Source organism: Heteronotia binoei, chromosome 5 (assembly GCF_032191835.1).
Source record: "Heteronotia binoei isolate CCM8104 ecotype False Entrance Well chromosome 5, APGP_CSIRO_Hbin_v1, whole genome shotgun sequence".
NCBI lineage: Eukaryota > Metazoa > Chordata > Lepidosauria > Squamata > Gekkonidae > Heteronotia > Heteronotia binoei.
The window spans coordinates 26,977,645-27,000,924 of record NC_083227.1 but is presented as its reverse complement, the minus strand read 5'-3'; the positions used below and the strand labels follow the sequence as shown (position 1 = coordinate 27,000,924).

At 46.2% G+C, this 23,280-nt stretch overlaps 1 protein-coding gene and 1 pseudogene across 1 annotated transcript; both read left to right on the top strand.

The window, feature by feature from the left end:
- The window catches only part of LOC132571350 (zinc finger protein 420-like), a 30,261-nt pseudogene extending 29,251 nt beyond the window's left edge, over positions 1-1,010 (top strand).
- An 8,832-nt stretch (positions 1,011-9,842) lies between these two features.
- Positions 9,843-22,709, top strand: LOC132571886 (zinc finger protein 154-like). Its single transcript, XM_060238677.1, has 6 exons — positions 9,843-10,142; positions 11,979-12,105; positions 14,061-14,140; positions 16,152-16,278; positions 17,692-17,787; positions 21,595-22,709. Exons 1-6 carry the CDS (start codon positions 9,843-9,845, stop codon positions 22,707-22,709), a joined length of 1,845 nt encoding a protein of 614 aa, XP_060094660.1.
- The last annotated feature ends 571 nt before the right edge of the window (positions 22,710-23,280 follow it).

Genomic DNA, 23,280 nt, shown 5'->3' with positions numbered 1-23,280 from the left:
ATTCTTATACTCATTTTCTTGCTTTGCTGCTGCAGGTGATGCATGGCAGAGCGAGTGTGAGGAGGAGCCACTCAAGGAGATGTTGAGGAGAGGCAGGTCTGAAGCCTGGGCACAGCAGAAGAGGAAAACTGACATAAAACAGGAAAAGGGGAATGAATCCTCCGCTTCTCTGGGTGGAGACTTCCATGAAATCCCAGGCAATATGGCTGCAGGGAAAGAGCAGAGCCAGTGCCCCGTGTGCGGGAAGGTCTTCCTTCGTAAATCGAGCCTTTATCTCCACTGGGTAATCCACACGGGGGAAAAACCTTTCAAATGCTCTGAGTGCGGGAAAGGTTTCCGCCAGAAGGCAAACCTGATCAGGCATCAGGTGATTCACACCGGGGAGAAACCATATGCTTGCCTAGAGTGTGGGAAGAGTTTCAGCCAGAGGGAAAAACTGATCAGACACCAGACAGTCCACACAGGGGAGAAGCCATTTGTTTGCGTGGAGTGTGGGAAGGGCTGCAGAGACAGGACGGAATTGATTGGCCACCAGAGAATCCACACAGGAGACAAACCATTTAAATGCGCCGAGTGTGGGAAGAGATTCTTCCAGCGAGCGAAGCTTCTTCGCCACCAGAGAATCCACACGGGGGAGAAACCATATACTTGCTTGGAGTGTGGAAAGAGCTTCATCCAGAGGATAGACCTGACGTCCCATCAGCGCATGCACACGGGCGAGAAACCGTATTCCTGCTCCGAGTGCGGGAAGAACTTCAGTAAGAACTCGAACCTCAAAAGGCACCAAAGGGTTCACACTGGGGAGAAACCATTTAAGTGCACAGATTGCCCCAAGAGTTTCTGTGATCGATCGACTCTCATTAAACACCAGCGGCTTCATGCGGAGGAGAAAACGTTCAAATGCCTGGATTGTGGGAAAAACTTCATTTGGAGCACCACTCTATCGTCACATCAAAGAACGCACACAGGAGCGACTATATAAATGCTCAAAGAGTGGGGAAAGCTTCAGTAAGTACCAGGGCTTTTTTTCGTATCAGGAACTCCTTTGCATATTAGGCCACACACCCCTGATGTAGCCAATCATCCTGGAGCTTATAGTAGGCCCTGTACTAAGAGCCCTGTAAGCTTTTGGAGGATCAGCTGCATCAGGGATGTGTGGCCTAATATGCAAAGGAGTTCCTGCTACAAAAAGAAGCCCTGGTAAGTACTGAGAGCCAGTAAGACATCAGGTAATATGTACGGGGAATATACCATGTAAATGCTCACTTTATTGAAAGATTTTCTTTCTGTTCAACTCATAGCGAATTTGTGCAGGGCAGGAACCATGTTCATATTTGAAATGGGAGAAGAGTGTGAAGAGAGCTGCATTGGGAGGAGCAGATCAAAATGGGCAGCCGTGTTGGTCTGTTTGTAGCAATAGAAAAGAGCAAGAGTCCAGGAGCACCTGTTTGGTCACCCCAGGGTCAGTGCAGTGGTTAAGTGTACAGACTCTTATCTGGGAGAACCGGGTTTGATTCCCCACTCCTCCACTTGCAGCTGCTAGAATGGCCTTGGGTCAGCCATAGCTCTGGCAGAGGTTGTCCTTGAAAGGGCAGCTGCTGTGAAAGTCCTCTCAGCCCCACCCACGTAACAGGGTGTTTGTTGTGGGGGGAGAAGATATAGGAAATTGTAAGCTGCTCTGAGTCTCTGATTCAGAGACAAGGGTGGGATATAAATCTGCAGTCTTCTTCTAAAGATTAACCAAATTTGTAGCAGGGTAGAAGCTGAGTAGTGACTCACGAAAGCTCATATCTGGCCACAAATTTGGTTAGTGTTTAAGGTGAGTGGTGACTCACCAAAAACTCAAAGCAAAGGCAAAGACAGTCCCCCGTGCAAGCACCAAGTCATTACCAATCCAGGGGGTGATGTCCCATCACGATGTTTTCTTAGCAGATTTTTTACGGGGTGGTTTGCATACAATGTCACCCCAGAGTCGGAAACGACTGGTACTTGCACACCTTTACCTTTTTTGCCATTGCCTTCCTCAATTACCTACACTGTCCCTGCAGCAAGCTGGGTACTCATTTTACTGACCTCGGAAGGCTGAGTCAACCCTGAACCCGGCTTCCACCAGGATCGAACTGGGGTTGTGAGCAGAGCTTGGACTGCAATACTGCAGCTTACAACTCTGCACTATGGGGAAGTTCCCAAAAGCTCATACCCTGCCACCAATTTGGTTAGTATTTAAGGCGCTACTAGATTCTTGTGCTTTTTCTAGTAGGAGGAGCAGGTAACCTCAAAGGATTCACAGAAGAGATAACTGTGTGAATCCAAGAAATGCTCGGAATGTGGGGAGGACTTTCAGGCGGAGCTCTTTTTCCGGCAGGAGCTCCTCTGCATATTAGGCCATGCCCCCCTGATGCAGCCAATCCTCCATGAGCTTAGAGCGCTCTTCATACAGGGCCTACTGTAAGCTCCAGGAAGATTGGCTACCTCAGGGGGCGTGGCATAATACGCAGAGGAGCTCCTGCCAGAAAAAGAGCCTTGCTTCCAGGTGGAGCTCGCATCCAAAGATTCACACACGTGAAAGCACATGATAACATCAGGACTTCTGCAACTGATCAAAACTGAATAACCAGCACGGTTTTCACACAGGGGAGAGACTCTGTGCAGATCTGCATTATGTGTGGGAGAACAATCGAGTCTGAGAAAACAAAGGTGGATCCAGTCTGTGGTGGGTGGCCTTTTTTGGTCACTTTCAAAGAATTAGCCTGGCATACTAGTGACCATCAGATGGCCATAATAAAGCATATCCCTATATTATGGCAGAATGGTGAATAGCAGGACTTTTTTTGAGCAGGCACCGGTGGCTACAAGCATAGCCAGCTTCAAGAGGGGATTGGATAAGCATATGGAGCAGAGGTCCATCCGTGGCTATTAGCCACAGCTTATCGTTGGAACTCTCTGTCTGGGGCAAGTGATGCTCAGTATTCTTGGTGCTTGGGGGGGCACCGTGGGAGGGCTTCTAGTTTCCTGGCCCCACTGGTGGACTTCCTGATGGCACTTGGGTTTTTTGGCCACAGTGTGACACAGAGCGTTGGACTGGATGGGCCATTGGCCTGATCCAACATATGTTCTCTTAGGAATGCAGTTCCTGCTGGCGTGGTGTCAGGGGTGTGGCCTAATATGCAAATGAGTTCCTGCTGGGCTGGTTCTACAAAAAAAACCTTGTGGAAGCAGCTCTGGTTGCTTCTTCTCAAAGAGGGATCCTAGCATTAGGAACGGTACAGAAAAGGGGCAACTGAAATTTTAAAAAGGGATGGTGCATCTTCCTTCTGATGAAACGGTGGCACATTTTAGTACCAGGGGTGTATGTGGATGAACTGGTTATTTAATGGGGAATTCCCATTGGGTGGTTTCCCAAGAGGACTGCTTTAGCCAATGGCAAGCTAAGCCAAATGGCCCTTCTAGTAACAGCTGACGTTTATCTTGCAAACGACATAACATCACAGTCAGCTCTTCCTGAAGAAGGAACATGGTAGTAAAGCCTTACACCCTTACAAGTGGCAAAATTAGGTAGGGATGTTTATTTTCTGTTTGCATAAGACTGTTCAAAATGTATATTTGTATCCAATCATGCTTAACCTACAAAGTATTTACAATACAAGTACCCCCTCCCCTTCCAATTATAAAATAAACTCCAAATAAATACTGTGTCTTTTGGGCTAATTGAGCAGCGTCCAGAAGGGCTGGAGGGTACTGTCACTTAGGACAATGATCGAATACTATTCAGATATTTTTGTCCCTGAAGAATAATAGGGTATGAGAGTTTAGCATGTGACTATCTTTTTGACTGTGGTTTTATGTTCCACAGCAGAACTTTATGGAGCATAGGTCTATCAGTGGCTACTAGCCATGGTAGCTGAGGGGAACCTCCACATTCAGAAGCACTAAGTGCTTGAATCCCAGAGCCAGGAGGCCACATCAGGTGAAGTCCTCAGCCTCTATGTCCTTATATTGGCCCTCAAAAGGCACTGGCTGGCCACTGTGTGAGACAGGATGCTGGACTAGATGGACCACTAGTCTCATCCAGCAGGGCTCTTCTTATGTTCTTTTGAAGGCCTTGGCCTCTCTGCCCTGTTGTTGGCCATCCAGGGAGCTGGTTGGCCACTGTGTGAGACAGGATGTTGGGCGAGATGGACCACTGGTCTGATCTAGCAGGTCTCTTCTTATGATCTTGTGTTTAGAGACCAAGACTTTCAGGGTCTATGCTTTCAAGAGTCAAAGGATATATCTAGAAAATCTTGTTGGGCTCTGATTTGCCACTGGACTCAAATCTAGTTCTGCCCTCTGACACTAATCATGGTTATTTGGGTTCAGGAAGCAGCAGCAGAAGAAGAATTGCAGATTCATACCCCACCGTTCTCTCTGAATCAGAGACTCAGCGGCTTACAATCTCCTTTATTTTCTTCCCCCACAACAGACACCCTGTGAGGTGGGTGGGGCTGAGAGGCTGAGAGGGGGTGAACAAACATGTGGACAAAGGAGACCCGATAGATGTTGTTTACCTTGACTTCCAGAAAGCTTTTGATAAAGTTCCTCATCAAAGGCTCCTTAGAAAGCTTGAGAGTCATGGAGTAAAAGGACAGGTCCTCTTGTGGATCAAAAACTGGCTGAGTAATAGGAAGCAGAGAGTGAGTATAAATGGGCAGTCTTCGCAGTGGAGGACGGTAAGCAGTGGGGTGCCGCAGGGCTCGGTACTGGGTCCCATGCTCTTTAACTTGTTCATAAATGATTTAGAGTTGAGAGTGAGCAGTGAAGTGGCCAAGTTTGCGGATGACACAACATTGTTCAGGGTGGTGAGAACCAGAGAGGATTGTGAGGAACTCCAAAGGGATCTGTTGAGGCTGGGTGAGTGGGCGTCAACGTGGCAGATGCGGTTCAATGTGGCCAAGTGCAAAGTAATGCACATTGGGGCCAAGAATCCCAGCTACAAATACAAGTTGATGGGGTGTGAACTGGCAGAGACTGACCAGGAGAGAGATCTTGGGGTCATGGTAGATAATTCACTGAAAATGTCAAGACAGTGTGCGTTTGCAATAAAAAAGGCCAACACCATGCTGGGAATTATTAGGAAGGGAATTGAAAACAAATCAGCCAGTATCATAATGCCTCTGTATAAATCGATGGTGCGGTCTCATTTGGAGTACTGTGTGCAGTTCTGGTCGCCGCACCTCAAAAAGGATATTATAGCATTGGAGAAAGTCCAGAAAAGGGCAACTAGAATTATTAAAGGGCTGGAACACTTTCCCTATGAAGAAAGGTTGAAACGCTTAGGGCTCTTTAGCTTGGAGAAACGTAGACTGCGGGGTGACATGATAGAGGTTTACAAGATAATGCATGGGATGGAGAAAGTAGAGAAAGAAATACTTTTCTCCCTTTCTCACAATACAAGAACTCGTGGGCATTCGATGAAATTGCTGAGCAGAAAGGTTAAAACGGATAAAAGGAACTACTTCTTCACCCAGAGGGTGATTAACATGTGGAATTCACTGCCACAGGAGGTGGTGGCGGCCACAAGCATAGCCACCTTCAAGAGGAGGTTAGAGGAGTGGGGAATCAAAACTCGATTCTCCCAGATAAGCGTCTGCACACTTAACCACTACACCAAACTCGCTCTCTAGCAGAGCTAGGATATGTGGCAGGGAAGTATTGTCATCAGGGACTGGAACAGATTGGTAGCCCTCCACCCTCAATAGCCCTCACATCCTTGCAGTGTTCTTTCAAATAACCAGTGAATCCCCAATAAGATAGACTAGTGTTGCCAGCTTCAAGGTGGGTCCTAGAGAATTCTTAGAATCACAGCCCCATAAAAACTGATGGTGTCTTGGAGATTTGAAGACATCTGGCTGTCTTCACACAGAAAAAAGTGTATTTCAGTAACATGTAATAAGCTCAACCATACTGCTTTCAACTTCTTGGCTTCTTATTTCTACTGGTTAGGCTCAAATCATAAGAACATAAGAAGAGCCATGCTGGATCAGAGCAATGCTCTGTCTACTTCAGTACCCTGTCTCATGCAATGGCCAACCAGTTCCTCTGGATGGCCAACAACAGGGCAGAGAGGCCCAGGCCTTCATAAGAACAGATCCCTGCTGGATCAGACCAGTAGTCCATCTAATGAAGCATCCTAAATGATACCTTGTTGGGCCGGACCATGTGTATACCTACTTAAGATTAGGTAGCAGAGATATAAACTTTATAAAGGACACAAACAAGCACAATTAAAAGTTGTTTTGTTTTTTTAAAAAACTTAAAATAAAACATGCTTAAAACATTAGCACTCATTGGTCTTAAAGGTGCTTTCTTTGTATCTCTAAAGGATGCTCTGGCTCTTTCCATCCTTCCCCAGAGGGCCAGAAGGGGAAGGAGCCTCAGCCAATAGAAGAAAGAGAGGCTTGTCTCAGTAGCTCTGCTGTGTGATTGAGAGCTTGGCAAAGCAAGCTCTGCCTCCCTCCCCCTCCTCAAGGGAGGAGCCTCAGCCAATGGAAAATAAACAGAAATGGAAAAAACCAGCTCTGTAGCTCGTGTGTGATTGGTCAAGCCTGTCATAGCAAGCTGGTACGGAAGGAAGCAAGAGAGGGAGAAGGAAGCAGATGACACCAGTTGCTAGGGGGTCTGATAGGAGCCCTCGGGCCACATGTTTGACACCCGTGATCTAAGAAAGACGAGGGAGAGAGTCTTGTTCCTAGACAGGTCTTTTCCTGCTCTTTGTTGCCACCTCCCACTACTCCCGCCCCCCCCCGGTCCAATTCATGGGCGAAAATCAGCCTTTGCTCCCCCCCACCCCCGCGGATCTAAAATCTGGCGAGTTACAAAATGCATTTGGAGGAGGGAGCACTGATAGAGGGTTAAATGGGAATAGCAAAATAAAGGAAGGGGTGAGAAGAGCCGGGCATGGAGACAAAAAAAAGCGGTGGCGGGGGGCTTTTTATGGATGGGAGGGGGAGATGCATCCCCACAAGCACCTGGCTGCCGGTGAGCTTACCGCCAGGTGGATTCAGGGAGGACGACTTGCCGGGAGTTCCGTATATTGACTAAGCGCATCACACATTTTTAGTATAGAGGTGGACTCGCGGGGCTGTCGATAAACGCTGGGTTGCCACTTGCCAGCCTACCGGCACAGCCTAGAATTATCCTAGAATTACAGCTGACCAGTTCCTTTGAAGGAAATGCCAGCTTTGGTGGGTTAATGTCAGGGATGCCAGCCTCCAAGTGGGACTAGGCTGGAATTAGAGCTCGGCTCCAGACTACGGGTATCAGTTTCCTTGGAGAAAAGGAATGCTTTGCTGGGTGGACTAAGATTTAGTATTCCACTGAGGTTGTTATCTTCGTCGCCAGTATCCAATCCCCAAATCTTCAGGAGTTTCCCAACCTGGATCTGGCAACCCTACCCCCTGTCAGAAGCCAGAGGGGACCCAGCAACAATGGCATTAGGCACACTGAATTCTCTTTCCTCCCCAAACTCCACTCTGTTCAGGCACTTAAGAACATAAGAGAAGCCATGTTGGATCAGGCCAATGGCCCATCCAGTCCAACACTCTGTGTCACACAGTGGCCAAAAACCCCAGGTGCCATGACACTAGAAGCCCTTTCACTGTGCCCCCCGCCAAGCACAAGAATCCAGAGCAGCACTACCCCAGAGAGTTCCAACAATATGCTTTGACTAATAGCCACTGATGGACCTCTGCTCCATTTCCCTAGCTGGAGCCAGCAACCCTAAAGTTTCCCCCTGCACTTCCTCCCCCCCACCCCCACCCCCAATCACCAACATCTACACCAGGGGTGGGGAACCTTTTTTCTGTCAAGGGCCGTATGGATATTTATAACAGCATTTGCGGGCCATAAAAAATTATCAACTTTAAAAACAATTCAGGCCAACAAAATTAATGCAAATAATTGTTTTTCTATTTGAAGTTACGTGGGGAGAGCCTAATCTGGTGCGTGCGCACGTGCACATACACACACGCAGCCCGCCGCCCTAGGCAAATGCATAGGTCCAGGGCTTTTTTGTAGCATATTAGACCACATCCCCTAATATTAGCATATTAGGTCACACACTCATTAGCATATTAGGCCACAACATCTGGGATAATCACGTGCAAACTGAACTGCGACAGTAACTTTTCCAGGCCCTGCAGTAATTCTGGCTGGCCAGCCAGTCCCCAGGGAGGCTGCCGCACAGTACATCTGGGTCTTGTGATCCCTGCCTGGCCCCGGGGAGATTGCTGGCCAGCCAGGCCCCAGGGAGGCTGCCACATGACTCAGTTTGGTCCAGCAATCCCTGAGGGCCACACCAAGTGACCTCGAGGGTCGTATACGGCCCTCGGGATGGAGGTTCCCCACCCCTGATCTACAATAAACATCACAGGAAATCAGCTTATAGGACTTACCTGACTTTTAGACATTTGTTGAGAATTTTGTTTCCACAGACTCTATTCCACCACATTCCCCCAGGGGAAAAAAAACCTCTACCACTTCCATCATAATTCCCAGTTTTCCAATGTAAAAAGTACGGAGAAGATCTTCAACCTCCAATTAGGGATAGATTGGATCCTCCCAATTAACAGGGTTGGTCCCCCCACACACACCAGAAACTGGAACGTGTTTGCTTCTGAGGAAGACTTTGAAGTGAACAAAATGAGTTGTGCTTATCTGGGGACTCATCAAGAAAGAAAGAAGTTGGTTGAATTGACTAGCCCCAATGGTGGACCTCCTGATGGCAATTGGGTTTTTTGGCCACCGTGTGTCACAGTGTTGGACTGGATGGGCCATTGGCCTGATCCAACATGGCTTATCTTATGTTCTTACTAAGAAAAGTTGGTCAGTGTTGACTGGAAATCACTTGGACCATACTATAGTAATACAAGCAGGGCTTTTTTTTAGCAGGAATGCACAGGAACGCAGTTCTGGCTGGCTTGGTGTGAAGGGTGTGGCCTAATATGCAAATGAGTTCCTGCTGGGATTTTTCTACAAAAGCACTATGTGAAACAATGGTGTCATCAGGGGTGTGGCCTAATATGCAAATGAGTTTCTGCTGGGATTTTTCTACCCAAAAAGCCCTGGATACAAGCTTGCATATAATTTCTTGTGAGTTATAATGGAAGTTTGTCCCTCCCCCCGCCCACAAAAAAAGGATTATTGTTGACAGGGCTTTGTTTGTAGAAAAAGTCCAGCAGGAACTTATTTGCATATTAGGCCACACCCCTGACATTGTTTCGCACAGGGCTTTTTTGTAGAAAAGGCCCAGCAGGAGCTCATTTGCATATTAGGCCACACTCCCTGATACCAAGCCAGCCAGAACTGCATTCCTGCTCAAAAAAAGCCCTGGTTATTGACCAAGAGAAGACTTGGATTATGTTATAGATATGCGTTTGTATGTAATTCTTACCCCTCATAACAGAATAATTACAGGCATTTCACATTGTGTAAAGTTTATGAAGTGTTAACCATACAGGAAGGGCTTTTTTTGTAGCAGGAGCTCCTTTGCATATTAGGCCACACACACCTGATGCATCCAATCCTTCATGAGCTTACAGGACTCTTGGTATAGAGCCTACTGTAAGCTCCATGAGGATTGGCTATGTAAGGGGTGTGGCCTAATATGCAAAGGAGTTCCTGTTACAAAAAAGCCCTGAATACAGGTAATTTTGTTGTTTAGAGTAGCAGCCATTATTCACAGTGTTTTGTTTATAATATTGTTTGATTGTACACTGTGATCCTATTGGTTTTTTTACTGATATTTAAGGCAGGCCTTGTCATAAGAAAGAAAGAACAAAGAGGCCTTTTTGAAGGGACTGAAAATGAAGAGGCAAGATCCGGAAGCTGGAACAAGCCCCAAAGTTACAGAACATGGAAACCAAGGAGAATTTGGGGAAAGATCCAGAGAGAAGCTTCTGGCAGAGGGATCCACACATATCCAGTGCCAGCACTTCAGGCAGTTTCCCTACCAGGGAGCCAAGGGGCCCCGAGAGGTTTGCAGCCGACTCCACTATCTTTGCCACCAGTGGCTGAAGCCAGAAAGGCGCAGCAAGAAGGAGATGCTGGACCTGGTGATCCTGGAGCAGTTCTTGGCTGTCCTGCCCCTGGAGATGCAAAACTGGGTCAGGGAATGCAGGCCAGAGACCAGTTCCCAGGCGGTGGCCCTTTCAGAAGGCTTCCTCCTCAGCCAGGCAGAGGAGAAGAATCAGGACCAGCAGGTGAGAGCAATTTTCTCTGGTGGTGGTGGAAAGTGGCACAGCTGACTCATGGCGATCCTGTAGTGTTTTCAAGTCAAAAGACGTTTGGAGGTAGTTTGCCATTACCTGCCTCTGCTTAGTGACCCTGGACTTCCTTGGAGGTCTCCCATCCAAATACTATCCAGAGTTGACCCTGCTTAGCTTCTGAGATGTGATGAGGATCAGGCTAGTCTGGGCCACCCAGGTCAGGGCAATTTTCTTTAAGGGGTAAAAAAAAATGGTGTGAAGTTTGGGGACTATTATATAGTCAGTTCATCCAGCTTGAGGTAAGCAAGAACGTTTATTGAACAAGAGCAGAACTGACCACAAACTGGCAACACCACTCCTTATATCCATTTGGGCTGAGTTAACCACGCCCCCTTCTGTGGGCAGCAATCCACCCTATTGGTCTCTCCAGGATCCTTCGTTGACATTCACATCCAATCAGAATGTAGGCACCAGGATCCTGGAGGGCAATGAAGTATGCATCTAGATCAAGTTACAGACATAACAAACCAGCAGTCAAAACAACTAATACACAACAGGGACTTAAAGATGACATTTCAATGGAAGTATCATTATGTAAAGCTCAATCAGTATTGGTCTGTACCCCAACTCTCCACTTGATAGGTTTAACCCAAGCTTCTGAATAAACAAAATTCAACACTCTGGGGAAACAGCAAAACAATTTTTATTTTCTTCCAAGGGTAGGAGGATAAGACCAGCAAAGTTTTAATTCTTGTTATGCACGCACACACAAAATCTTACACTCAGAATTAAACTAGTTGGTCTTAAAGGTGCCGCTGGACTCAGACTTCACAGCACAGTGTGAATGCGAACTCCTCTCAGCAACCACAAATGTCTCACAAGTATCCCTCAGAAATGGTGGCTTCAAGACTGCTGCACTCTCTTCTTCAAGCTAGTTTTATCACCCAAGTTTTATCACCCAAGTCTCCTGAGACAGGTTCTCTCCTAAATAAAAGTCTGGAGATAAAACCGTGTCTCCATGTATTCACTGGGTTAGCCTGCTTACACACAAGACAAACTCTGAAACAGGATTAGGTTTGCCAAGTCCAAATCAAGAAATATCTGAGGACTTTGGGAGCAAGGTTGCAACAAACATAATTGAACTCCAAATGGAGTTCTGGCCATCTCACTTAAAGGGACCACACACCTTTTAAATGCCTTCCCTCCATGGGAAATAATGAAGGATAGGGGCACCTTCTTTTGGGGCACATAGAATTGGATTCCCTGGTCCAATCTTTTTGAAACTTGGGGGGGGGGGGGTGTCTTGAGGAGAGGCACTGGATTCTATGCTGCGAATTTGGTGCATCTACCTAAAAAAAACAGGCCTCCCCAAAGCCCCAGACCCATAGATCAATTCTCCATTATACCTCGGTCTCCATAGAGAATACTGGAGTGCCCAGCAGACATTTCCTCTCCTCCCACACCCCTGCTTTCTGATGATTCTGATGTGGGGGAAGGGCCTCCAAACTGGAATCATGCTCTGCTCTCACACATCAGGCAGGACTGAAGGAGGCTGGTGTATTTCAGAAAGGGACAGGATCTTTGCCCAACTATCACAGATGGTCAAGGAAACCTTAACGTAATCCATCAGTTTGCCTAATTCTCCCTGAACTTCTGGACCCAAATTTCCCACCATTTCTTTCCTAATCCTTTCCCCCACTCCCTTCATGAGCACCCTGCTTTTTTTCATTTCAGGAGCAAGGCCTTTCAGTGGGCATGTCTGGCAAATTCCTTAGGACAGAGAAGGCTCCAGTGGGCACGAGGTGGAGGCCATGCTCCAGGAGGGTTGTGTGGAAAAGTGACCAAGGAACCACCTCACTGGGTAAGGACTAACAGGGTGTATGTCTGTCCATTTGTGTATGTGTGTGTTATGCATAGCTGGCTTGAGTCTGATGGTGGAAAGGTCCTCAAGTCACAGATGATTCATGGCAACTTGAGACTTATGTCTCAAGGCAAGAGATGTTCAGAGATGGTTTGCCATTAAGAACATAAGAGAAGCCATGTTGGATCAGGCCAATGGCCGATCCAGTCCAACACTCTCTGTCACACAGTGGCCCGAAAATCCAAGTGCCATCAAGAGTTTCACATGGGGCTAGAAGCCCTTCCACTGTGCCCCCCCAGCACAAGAATATAGGGCAACACTGCCCCAGACAGAGAGTTCCAATAATGTACTGTGGCTAATAGCCACTGATGTACCTCTGCTCCATATGTTTATCCAATCCCCTCTTGAAGCTGGCTATGCTTGTAGCCACCCCCACCTTCTGTGGCAGTGAATTCCACACGTTAATCACCCTTTGGGTGAAGAAGCACTTCCTTTTATCCGTTATATTCTGACTGCTCAGGAATTTCATTGAGTGCCCAGGAGTTCTTGTCTTGTGCCTGCCTCTGCGGAGTGACCCTGAATTTCCTTTGGGTGAAGAAGCACTTCCTTTTATCCGTTCTATTCTGACTGCTCAGGAATTTCATTGAGTGCCCAGGAGTTCTTGTCTTGTGCCTGCCTCTGCGGAGTGACCCTGAATTTCCTTTGGGTGAAGAAGCACTTCCTTTTATCCGTTCTATTCTGACTGCTCAGGAATTTCATTGAGTGCCCAGGAGTTCTTGTCTTGTGCCTGCCTCTGCGGAGTGACCCTGAATTTCCTTGGTGGTCTCCCACTTTGGTCTTGCCATTAGACTCAGACTTTGTTCAGGTGTGGAAAAAGCCACAATTGTCAAGAGGGTTGAAACTGGTTTCATATAAGCAAAACCAAAAGCTTTTGTGGATTTTTACTTCAAGAGACATAGGTCTTTTCAAAAATAATTCACAGCTTAGGCAAGGGGTAGAGAATTACCTAATTTTTTTCATATTAGTGAAAAATCAGAGCCATCCAATGAGATTGTAGCAGTTGGATAGCCATGTCACTCTTTAGGAGTAGAACAAAATCTGAGTCCAGTAGCACCTTAAAGACCAATCACATTTCCCAGAGTATAAATTTTCATGAGGCACAGCTCACTTTGTCAAATAATGAGATTGCCAGTTAATTTAGTACAAGCAAAAGGAAGTGAGACGAAGCCACAGTTTATTAGTCCAGGAGGCAGAGCCCAAGGTTTGAAAACTCAGAGATGAATCAGGTTCTTATAGAGTTCTCAAGTCCCTCCGCCAAGTCCTAGAGCATCACACTGGGGACGCTCTAGGATTCACAGTAAAGAGCGTCCTAGAGCATCACTGGTGTGATGTCCCTAGTGCGATGACATCACTTCCAGGTGATGTCATTGCACCCGGGATGGCATGCGGGGATGGGGCTCTTCAGGGGCAGGTCCCTCCGGCAGCTTGCTCCCTCCAGGGTTGGAACCCTGCAGACTAGGGGATCCTCCGCCCCCAGCAAGAGCTTGGCAATCCTAGGTTCCTAGTCCTTATGGAATTGGCTGCCTCAAGATCATGGTGATGACCAGTACTTTAGATGGCTTTTGAAAGGGAAACAGATGGGGGGGGAATTCACCATGAAGACTAATGGAACCTTTATGTTCAGAGGCAGTGTACCTTTGAACATCAGTTGTGGGAGGATGAATGTTGGAAGAGGGCTGATAGATGACCTTTGACCTTCTCTGAAGCATCTGGTTGGTCATGGGAATAAACAAGATACAAGGCTAGGCAGACCTTGCATATGATCCTGCTGGGCTCCGTTAAGTTCTTGAGAGTGCCCAGTGATGAAAATGGAGAGATAATTTTTTAAAAATATAGACATTGAAATAGAAAACATTTATTAACATTGCACTAATTTCCTTTTCTGTCCTTCACAGGAGGTGACATGGTGCCAGCAAAACCAATGAGGTCGTGTTTTCTTGGTCGCCTAGTAGACACCATATCTCTGCCAGATCAGGTAAGCCAGAGATCTTGGAGAAGGGGGTACAAGCCCTTTTTCTCACAGATATCTCTCTCTTGTCCTGATGGGAATTATCTCTTTCCCTTGGTTTTTATCAAAGAAAACTAAGTCTCTGAATCTCAGAGCCAGGAGGCAACATCAGAGGAAGCCTCTCTGCCCTGTTCTTGGCCTTCCAGAGGAACTAGTTGCCATTTGTGATACTGAATGCTGGACCAGATGGACCAGTGGTCTGATCCAGCTGGGCTCTTCTTTTGTTCTTATGGAGACCTAGGGCTCTATGCCCTGTTGCTGGCCCTCCAGAGGAACTGGCTGGCCATTGTGTGAGACAGGAGGCTGGACTAGATGGACTATTGATCTGATGCAGCAAGGCCTTTATGTTCTTATGAAGAAGGTACTTCTCTGCCCTGTTGTTGGCCGTCCAGAGGAACTGGTTGGCCACTGGTCTAATCAAGCAGGGCTCTTCTTATGTTCTTATGAAGGCCTTGGCCTCAGTGCCCTGTTGCTGGCCCTCCAGAGGAACAGGTTGGCCACTGTGTGAGTCAGGATGCTGGAATAGAGGGACCACTGGTCTAATCAAGCAGAGCTCTTCTTATGTTCTTATGAAGGCCTTGGCCTCTATGCCCTGTTGTTGGCCGTCCAAAGGAACTGGTTGGCCACTGTGTGAGACAGGATGCTAGACTAGAGCAACCACTGGTCTGATCCAGCAGGCTCTTCTTCTTAAAGCTGACCACATGAAGCATTGTGAATGACTCTTGTGATGAACAGCCCCATTTCCTTAATTAGCCTTTGAGATGTGTGATACCAACATGGATGTGAAGTTGTTAGGTGGCATGAGTTATAATCAACTGCTCCCACTGATTTCAGAAGAACCTTGCTGGCTGTCCTTTTGTTTCCATGGAGAGAGATCAAGCTGGGTGGCCATGTTAGACTGTCTGTACAGAGTGAAAGAGGACAGCACAAAAGTAGGCTGGAAACTCAACATCAAAAAAACTAAGATCATGGCATCTCGCCCCATCACTCCTTGGCAAATAGAAGGGGAAGACATGGAAGTCGTGACAGACTTCACGTTTCTGGGATCCAAGATCACTGCAGATGGTGACTGTAGCCATGAAATTAAAAGACGTTTTCTCCTTGGGAGGACAGCTATGGCGAACCTGGGCAGTATAATAAAAAGTAGAGACATCACCCTGCCAAAAAAAGTCCGTATAGTCAAAGCATGGTATTCCCAGTAGTAATGTATGGCTGTGATAAGGAAGGCTGAGCGCAGAAGAATAGATGCTTTTAAGATGTGGTGCTGGAGAAGAATCTTGAGAGTCCCTTGGACTGCAAGAAGATCAAATCAGTCAGTCCTAAGGGAAATGAACCCAGACTGTTCCCTGGAAGGTTAGATGCTGAAGCTGAAGCTCAAATATTTTGGCCACCAAATGAGAAGGGAGCACACACTGGAGAAGATCCTAATGCTAGGAAAGACAGAAGGCAAAAGAAGAGGGGGACGGCAAAAGATGAGATGGCTGGACAGTGTTACTGATGTAACAAACATGAATTTGAGCAGACTTCGGAGGATGGTGGAAGACAGGAGGGCCTGGTGTGACTTTGCGACTCTGGGTCGCAAAGAGTCGGAATCGACTGTACGACTGAACAACAACAACAACAAAAGCAGCAGCAGAGTCCAAGAGCACCTTAAAGACTAATAAAATTTGTAGCAGGGTAGGAGTTAGAGCTTTTTCTGTAGCAGGAACTCCTTTGCGTATTAGGCCACACCCCTCTTATGTAGTCAATCCTCCAAGAGCTTACAGGGCTCTTCTTACAGTGCCTACCGTAAGCTCCAGTTGGATTGGCTACATCAGGGTGTGTGGCCTAATATGCAAAGGAGTTCCCGCTACAAAAAAAGGAGTGGTAGGAGTGGTCAAGTAAGATGGTCCCTATTATGTTCTTGTATTTTAATTTTAACAATTAACATAGAAGAGAGAGAGGTAGGCTAGGAGGAGAAAATGATTTCTTCTTTCAGGGTCTGGTGACTTTCGAGGAGGTATCTGTGAATTTCACCAAGGAAGAGTGGGCTCTGCTGGATCCAGGCCAGAGGGATCTCCATTGGGAAGTCATGCTGGAGAATTTTGCCAACGTGACCTGTCCAGGTGAGTGTGATGGACAGAAGGCTGTCCCACCCCTGAAGGGAAAAACAGCCACTCACTTGAGCCTGTGGGAGTGCTACTCCAGCATCCAATCACCTTTGAGAAGAAGGGTGGAATGTTGGTGGGAAACACAGCAGGAGCTGAGTTCAGGCCTTCCTCAGGGAGGGAGCAGAGGAGAGCTTAGGTCTGGCTCATGGAAAGAGCAGACCAAGTGAAGGGTAGTTCTGCTTGGTGCTGTGGCAGAGTGGTTTGGCTCTACTTCTGACAGAGATGAGAGTACTCAATTGTCAGGTCTGTCTTTGGAAATGAGCAGACCTTTTGCCATTTAGTCTGATACGTGGGAAAGGGAAGTCTGGTGCAGGTAGAATTCTCTCTCTCTTTCTGTGTGTGTGTGTGAGGATCCAACATAGTGGCTAACAGATGAAAAGCCTGTTTATGCTTGGAAGTATTAAAGAAAACTGAAACTGCTTTCTAATTCAATGTGCCTCAGTCACTGATTGGATGACTTGGGGCCAGTCACACATTCTCAGCCTATCCTACTTCCTTGGGTTGCTGTGAGGATAGAATGGAGAATTATGTAAGCTGCTTTCGGTCCCCACTGAGGACGAAAAGTGAATAAGTGAAGTAAATTAATAATAGAATAGTAAATAAAAGTAAAATACATTACAGTGGTAAATGAAGAAAAAGTTGACAAGGAGAACTTTTTCTCCCTCTCCCAAAAGACTAGAACTTGAGGGCATCTGATGAAGCTGATGGGCAGTAGGTTCAGGATGGACAACAGGAAATACTACTTTACACAGGGAGGGATTCAAATGTGGGATGCACAGCTAGAGGATGGAGTGATGGCCACAGGAATTTTAAAAGGGGATTAGATACATTCATGGAGGATGACCTCGACCTCTATGTCATATGGACATATGAAGCTGCCTTATACTGAATCAGACCCTCGGTCCATCAAAGTCAGTATTGTCTACTCAGACTGGCAGCAGCTCTCCAGGGTCTCAAGCTGAGGTTTTTCACACCTATTTTCACACCTTTTTTTGGAGATGCCAGGGATTGAACCTGGTACCTTCTGCTTACCAAGCAGATGCTGCACTACTGAGCCACCTTCCCTCCCCACTGTCCCACTGTTGGCCATCAAGAGGAACTGGTTGGCCACTCTGTGAGAAAGGATGCTGGACTAGATGGATTACTGGTTTCATCCAGCAGGGCTCTTCATATGTCCTTAAATAACGTAGGAAATAAACAGGAAATTAATTAAATGAATAATAAATAAAACATTGTTTTTGTTCCTTTTTTAATATAGAACTGGGGAGGGATATGTTTTAGCAAAAAAGGCTGGTTTACAATCTCAGGCTGTTTTTGCAGTCAAGCATGCAAGAATTTTCTAATATTGTTTTTTTCTTTCCTTTCCAGGGGAAGCTCTGATTCCTAAACTGGATCTCATCTCTTCACACAAAGAAAGGGAACCTCTGTTAATCCAAGGCTCTGAAAGAGAAGAGCGATCTGGAGGTAATCGCTTAAATGCCTGACTGTTACATTCATTCATTCATTCATTCATTCATTCATTCATTCATTCATTTTTCACATTTATATCCCGCCTTCCCTGCCGAAGCAGTCTCAGGGCGGCTATTTCTTTATTGGTTTATTGATTTTAAATATTTCTATCCTGCTTTCATGGTGGATCACAGTGGCTTGCAAAGTCAGATTTTAAATGTACAGTCAATTCCCCAAATAAAGTTGTCATAAGAACGTAAGAGCCCTGCTGGATCAGATCAATAGTCACTTAGCCTAGCATCCTGTCTCACACAGTGGCCAACCAGTTCCTCTGGACAACCAACAACAGGGCAGAGAGGCTGAGGCCTTCAGACAAGCAAAAGAGCCCTGCTAGATCAGACCAGTGGTCTTTCTAGTCCAGCATCCTGTCCCACACAGTGATCAACCAATTCCTTTTGATGGCTAATAACATGGCATAGAGGCCAAGGCCTTCATAAGAGCATAAGGAGAGCCCTGCTGGATCAGTCGAATAGTCCACTTAGTCCGGCATCCTGTCTCACATAGTGGCCAGCCAGTTTCCCTGGAGAGCCAACAACAGGGCAGAGAGGCCAAGGCCTTCATAACAGCATAAGAAGAGCCCTGCTGGATCAGGTTTATCTAGTCCTGCATCCTTTCTTACACAGTGCCCAACCAGTTCCTCTGAATGGCCAACAACAGCATATAGAAGCTGAGGCCTTCCTCTGCTTTTGCCTCCTGTCCTTGGGATTCAGAGACTTAGTGCCTTTGAATGTGGAGGTTCCCATCAGCCATCATGAACCTGTCTAATTCCCTTTTAAAGTTATTTATTCCTGTGGCTATCACTACATCCTCTGAACATAAGAAGAGCCCTGCTGGGTCTGACCAATGGTCCATCTGGTCCAACATCCTGTCTCTGAATGTGAATGTTCCCATCATCTGTCACCATTGCTAGTAGCCTCTGATAGACTAATCCTCCATGAATCTGTCTAATTCCCCCCCCTTGAAAATGCCTACAACTAACACCCCCTTAAAAGCTCTAATAAATAAAATAGGCTTGCAGCATCTCCTAAATATCTGCAGAAATAGCACCCCCCCCCATTCTCAGGCAGCCTTTCCTATGGTTGGGGTGGGAGGGCTGTGATAGAAAAAGCACAGGCTTTGGTTGCTGCCAGGCAGTTTGTCCTAACCAGGGTTTCTAGGCTATGCCTGGCAATCAGTGGGAGTTTGAGAGGTGGAGACATGGGTGTTGCATATGTTTTCATGCCACTTCCATGGAAAACAAGGAAGTGATGATAAGTAGCTCTAGGAATTGCCAGAAACTTTATGGTAAAACTATAGACTTCCCGGTGATTCCTAGAGCTATCCATCATCACTTGCTGTGATGCGGCAGGGCTCTTCTTATGTTCTTTTGGTGGTGGTTCTCCTATACCTCATAAACGTGTTATCTAAGTCCTGTTAGTTGAGAGCTTTTAACTAAAGCTGTTCAGGATTAAATCTGAAACCTTTATTTCAATTAGGGGCTTCATCTTACCCATTTTTAGTAGCTTTCTTTGTTTTAGGGGTAGGTTTTTTTGCTGCTTAGGTTTAACGGCTTGTGTTTGTAAGTTTTATGTTTAACATAAGAACATAAGAGAAGCCATGTTGGATCAGGCCAATGGCCCATCCAGTCCAACACTCTGTGTCACACAGTGGCAAAAAAAATTATATATACACACACACTGTGGCTAATAGCCACTGATGGACCTCTGCTCCATATTTTTATCTAAACCCCTCTTGAAGGTGGCTATGCTTGTGGCCGCCACCACCTCCTGTGGCAGTGAATTCCACATGTTAATCACCCTTTGGGTGAAGAAGTACTTCCTTTTATCCGTTTTAACCTGTCTGCTCAGCAATTTCATCGAATGCCCACGAGTTCTTGTATTGTGAGAAAGGGAGAAAAGTACTTCTTTCTCTACTTTCTCCATCCCATGCATTATCTTGTAAACCTCTATCAAGTCACCCCGCAGTCGACGTTTCTCCAAGCTAAAGAGTCCCAAGCGTTTCAATCTTTCTTCATAGGGAAAGTGTTCCAGCCCTTTAATCATTCTTGTTGCCCTTTTCTGGACTTTCTCCAATGCTATAATATCCTTTTTGAGGTGCGGCAACCAGAACTGCACACAGTACTCCAAATGAGACCGCACCATCAATTTATATAGGGGCATTATGATACTGGCTGATTTGTTTTCAATTCCCTTCCTAATAATTCCCAGCATGGCATTGGCCTTTTTTATTGCAAACGCACACTGTCTTGACATATTCAGTGAGTTATCTACCACGACCCCGAGATCTCTCTCTTGGTCAGTCTCTGCCAGTTCACACCCCATCAACTTGTATTTGTAGCTGGGATTCTTGGCCCCAATGTGCATTACTTTGCACTTGGCCACATTGAACCGCATCTGCCACGTTGACGCCCACTCACCCAGCCTCAACAGATCCCTTTGGAGTTCCTCACAATCCTCTCTGGTTCTCACCACCCTGAACAATTTAGTGTCATCCGCAAACTTGGCCACTTCACTGCTCACTTCCAACTCTAAATCATTTATGAACAAGTTAAAGAGCATGGGACCCAGAGCCCTACGGCACCCCACTGCTTACCGTCCTCCACTGCGAAGACTGCCCATTTATACTCACTCTCTGCTTCCTATTACTCAGCCAGTTTTTGATCCACAAGAGGACCTGTCCTCTTACTCCATGACTCTCAAGCTTTCTAAGGAGCCTTTGATGAGGAACTTTATCAAAAGCTTTCTGGAAGTCAAGGTAAACAACATCTATCGGGTCTCCTTTGTCCACATGTTTGTTTACCCCCTCAAAGAACTGTAACAGGTTAGTGAGGCAAGATCTTCCCTTGCAGAACCCATGCTGCGTCTTCCTCAATAACCCATGTTCATCAATGTGCCTACTCATTCTGTCCTTAATAATGGTTTCTACCATCTTTCCCGGTATTGAAGTCAGACTGACAGGCCTGTAATTTCCCGGATCTCCTCTGGAACCCTTTTTAAAGATGGGGGTGACGTTTGCTACCTCCGTCCTCAGGAACGGAGGCAGATTTCAATGAAAGATTACAGATTTTTGTTAGAAGATCCACAAGTTCAACTTTGAGTTCTTTCAGAACTCTCGGATGTATGACATCCGGACCCGGTGACTTATTAGTTTTTAATTTGTCTATCAGTTGTAGGACCTCCTCTTTTGTCACCTTATACGGTTCCTCGCCTGTATGGATTCTTTGATGGTAAATCAGTGTTTTTCTCCATGCAGAGTTTTTCCCACACTCCAGGCATAAATATGGTTTCTCCCCTGTGTGGAGAGAAACCACACAGTATAATAATGAGGACTGGAAGGTAGCAAATGTCACCCCCATCTTTAAAAAGGGTTCCAGAGGAGATCCGGGAAATTACAGGCCTGTCAGTCTGACTTCAATACCGGGAAAGATGGTAGAAACCATTATTAACCATTATTTTGTCACCGTATAAGGTGACAAAAAGGCAAGGAACCGTATGTTGTTTACTATCACAACATTGTTTTAATTGTCAGTTACCTTGAGCAGGATCTTGAAGACATGGCAGAGAAATATCCTAAATAAATAAATACATTTCTGTTGAGCTGAACATATTTCTCTGGGCAGAATCCAGATCACACTGTGCTGCGCTGAGCCATACTGTATGTTTTAATGGTCTGCCATTCATCACAGCAGCTAACTGGGATGATTTCTTGATTTTGGGTTCAATTTCTCCTTCTACCAGTTTTTTTCTGCCTTTTTTTAAACAGACAACAGATGCGCAACTGGGCATCAGAAATACCTACTGGGGACATTTTCAGAAACAACTGGATGTAAAGAAGGGGGGAAGCAGAAAAGGAAAACTGAAGTGAAAGAGAAGAGGAAGAATGCACCCACTCTTCAGAGTGGCAGCTGTGAAGAAATCGCAAGCCTAGGGAAAACGTCCACAAGGAATGAAAGGAGTACATGCCCCATGTGTGGGAAAAGCTTCACGCGGAAATCCAGCCTCAGTCTTCACTGGACAATCCACACGGGGGAGAAACCTTTTAAATGTTTGGAGTGTGGGAAGAGCTTCAGACGCAGGGATAAACTTATTAGACACCAGGGAATCCACACAGGACTAAAACCATACACTTGCCTGGAGTGTGGGAAGAGCTTCAGAGACAAAATAAATCTTATTTCCCATCAAAGAATCCACACAGGGGAGAAACCATATTTATGCCTGGAGTGTGGGAAAAACTTTGCATGGAGAAAAACACTGATTTACCATCAAAGAATCCATACAGGCGAGGAACCGTATAAATGCTTGGAGTGCGGAAAGAGCTGCAGTACAGGCTCAGACCTTACAAGACATCAAAGAACCCACACGGGTGATAAGCCATTTAAATGCCTGGTGTGTGGGAAGAACTTCACTCGGAACACAAACCTTTTATCACATCAAAAAATGCACACAGGGGAACAACCATATAAATGCTCTGATTGTGGAAAGAGTTTTAGTCAAGGCCCTGCCCTTACCAGACATCAGAGAATCCACACAGGGGAGAAACCATACAAATGTTCAGAGTGTGGAAAGAGTTTCAACCTGAGCACAACCCTCACTAGACATCAGAGAATCCACACGGGGGAGAAACCATATCAGTGCTCAGAGTGTGGGATGAGTTTCACTTGGAGCTCGACCCTGACTTCACACCAAAGAATCCACACAGGGGAGAACACATATGAATGCCCAGAGTGTGGAAAGTGTTTCAGCAAGAGGAAAAGGCTAGTTTCCCATCAGAGAATACACAAAGAGAATTCCATGGATCCTAGAAATCCCCTTGACATGACAAAAATATTGGGTGGAGCGCCAATCTTCTCAGCAAGGATTTCCCATGAAAGCATATAAATACAGTAGTTATCCCCACCTTGAACAATTGTACCTTGAATAGTTTACTGGTTCTTGGGGGACCTCACTGCTTGCTTCAATGCAAGAGCTGCCCCCCTCTGCTTCAACTGCTTTAACCAGGTACAGTCATAAAAGACCTGTTGTCTTGACCCATAACTTCTAGGTTTACTCTACAGGTTTTGGGAGAGATTATTCCCCCAAAGCTTTTTTTTTTTGGGGGGGGGGGGAGGACTTAAAATTCATAACTGAGAGCATCTTTGTATCAGTCCTTGGCATTCCACAATGTTGCTGTGTTTTTTTACCTGTGTTTTTATGTTGTTCAACTTGGGGGACTTTTTCAAGAGCTCCTAAAAGTGAATGATTTTGTAAGGTATCGAAGAAAAAGAAGATGATGATGACACTGGATTTATATCCCACCCTATACTCTGAATCTCAGAGTTCCAGCAAGGTCCCAATCTCCTTTTACCTTCTCCTCCCCACAACAGACACCCTGTGAGGTGGGTGGGGCTGAGAGAGCTCTTACAGCAGCTGCCCTTTCAAGGACAACTCCTACAAGAGCTATGGCTGACCC

What these genes read in the sequence shown, in the direction of transcription:
- LOC132571886 (XM_060238677.1), top strand. Translation starts at nt 9,843, where the DNA reads ATGAAGAGGCAAGATCCGGAAGCTGGAACAAGCCCCAAAGTTACAGAA. An exon ending in CCAAGGAACCACCTCACTGG is followed by an intron (nt 12,106 to 14,060) that starts GTAAGGACTAAC and finishes TGTCCTTCACAG; the next exon opens with GAGGTGACATGGTGCCAGCA. An exon ending in CCATATCTCTGCCAGATCAG is followed by an intron (nt 14,141 to 16,151) that starts GTAAGCCAGAGA and finishes TTCTTCTTTCAG; the next exon opens with GGTCTGGTGACTTTCGAGGA.